Consider the following 1,076-nt stretch of genomic DNA (forward strand, 5'->3'; position numbering starts at 1 on the left):
CCATAGCAAGGAGGCTTGTAAGCTAGGAGTCAGATTAGCAGAGGAGTTGCTGGCTAACCCTCCCAACCTGACTATTGCCGAAACACCTCCCACTGTATGCAAGGTAAGTGTGACACATTGGGTTAAAGAGTAGAAGAGAGCACAGAAGTTGCTGTTTAAGAGGTTTGATAGAGAGAACTATAACCGCCAAGGTCTCATCGTCCCGAAATCGAAGAGAGAAGAAAGACAGAAAAGGAGAAAACCAGCTTTTCCGTGAACGAATATTATCTGTTGAGGATAAAATCCACCCCGGGCGGTAATCGAACTATCTCGACCTAGTGCTTATGAGGCAGACGCTACCCTCCATGCTAACTACCCTTACAACATCGATGGTTTAGCAATTGTCGGGCTTACGATATATCGTAAGGCCAGTAATTACGGATATGGAAAGTAAGTACCCAACCAAAAATATTGTCAAGGTATAAACTGGGCTGGCTTACTTACATTGTCTTATTATTTTGTATTCTAGCAAGGAGGAAGGCGACGGAACAAACACATCAACCCAGCCTCTTGGCATCAAGTGAGCGTCCTGTCTAGAGCGATGGAGCTTGGGACACCGGCCATTCTGTTTCTTATTGATACTTGGGAAGGTAAGGAAATATAGATATACTGCGTCCCAGTTGGGCATACACATCTGTGTGTCACATAACTGGCTGTCCCGTACTTACTCCAGCCATGTGTCCTGGCTCTCGGGTCAAGCGATGGAGCTTGGGACACCGGCCATTCTGTTTCTTATTGATACTTGGGAAGGTAAGGAAATATAGATATACTGCGTCCCAGTTGGGTCTACACAACTTTGTGTCCCATAACTACTTACTCCAGCCATGGTAAGGAAAAATACGTGGTCACTTGATCGCGATAAAAGAAAAATAATATGTAGCCTCCGTGGGCGAGTATCACACTAGGCTTGCACGCAGGAGGCCCGAGTTCGATTCCCGGCGGAGCCGAAGTTTTTTTGGCTCTGTGCTTGGAGTTCGGGGTGCACTCAGCTTCGTGAGGACAATTGAGTAGCTACTCTAATCGAGTAGCGACATTAC

The 1,076-nt window shown here is 46.5% G+C and overlaps 1 protein-coding gene across 1 annotated transcript in view; it reads left to right on the forward strand.

Moving 5' to 3' along the window:
- The first annotated feature begins 679 nt into the window (after positions 1 to 679).
- LOC113466534 (zinc finger SWIM domain-containing protein 8-like) overlaps positions 680 to 1,076 on the forward strand; it is a 15,398-nt gene continuing 15,001 nt past the window's right edge. Inside the window, exon 1 of the mRNA XM_026822044.1 lies at positions 680 to 789. Within this exon, the coding sequence (XP_026677845.1) occupies positions 741 to 789 (49 nt within the window). The 5' untranslated portion in view covers positions 680 to 740. The remainder of the gene's footprint in view (positions 790 to 1,076) is intronic.

This window comes from Diaphorina citri, unplaced genomic scaffold, assembly GCF_000475195.1.
Source record: "Diaphorina citri unplaced genomic scaffold, Diaci psyllid genome assembly version 1.1 scaffold288, whole genome shotgun sequence".
Lineage (NCBI taxonomy): Eukaryota > Metazoa > Arthropoda > Insecta > Hemiptera > Psyllidae > Diaphorina > Diaphorina citri.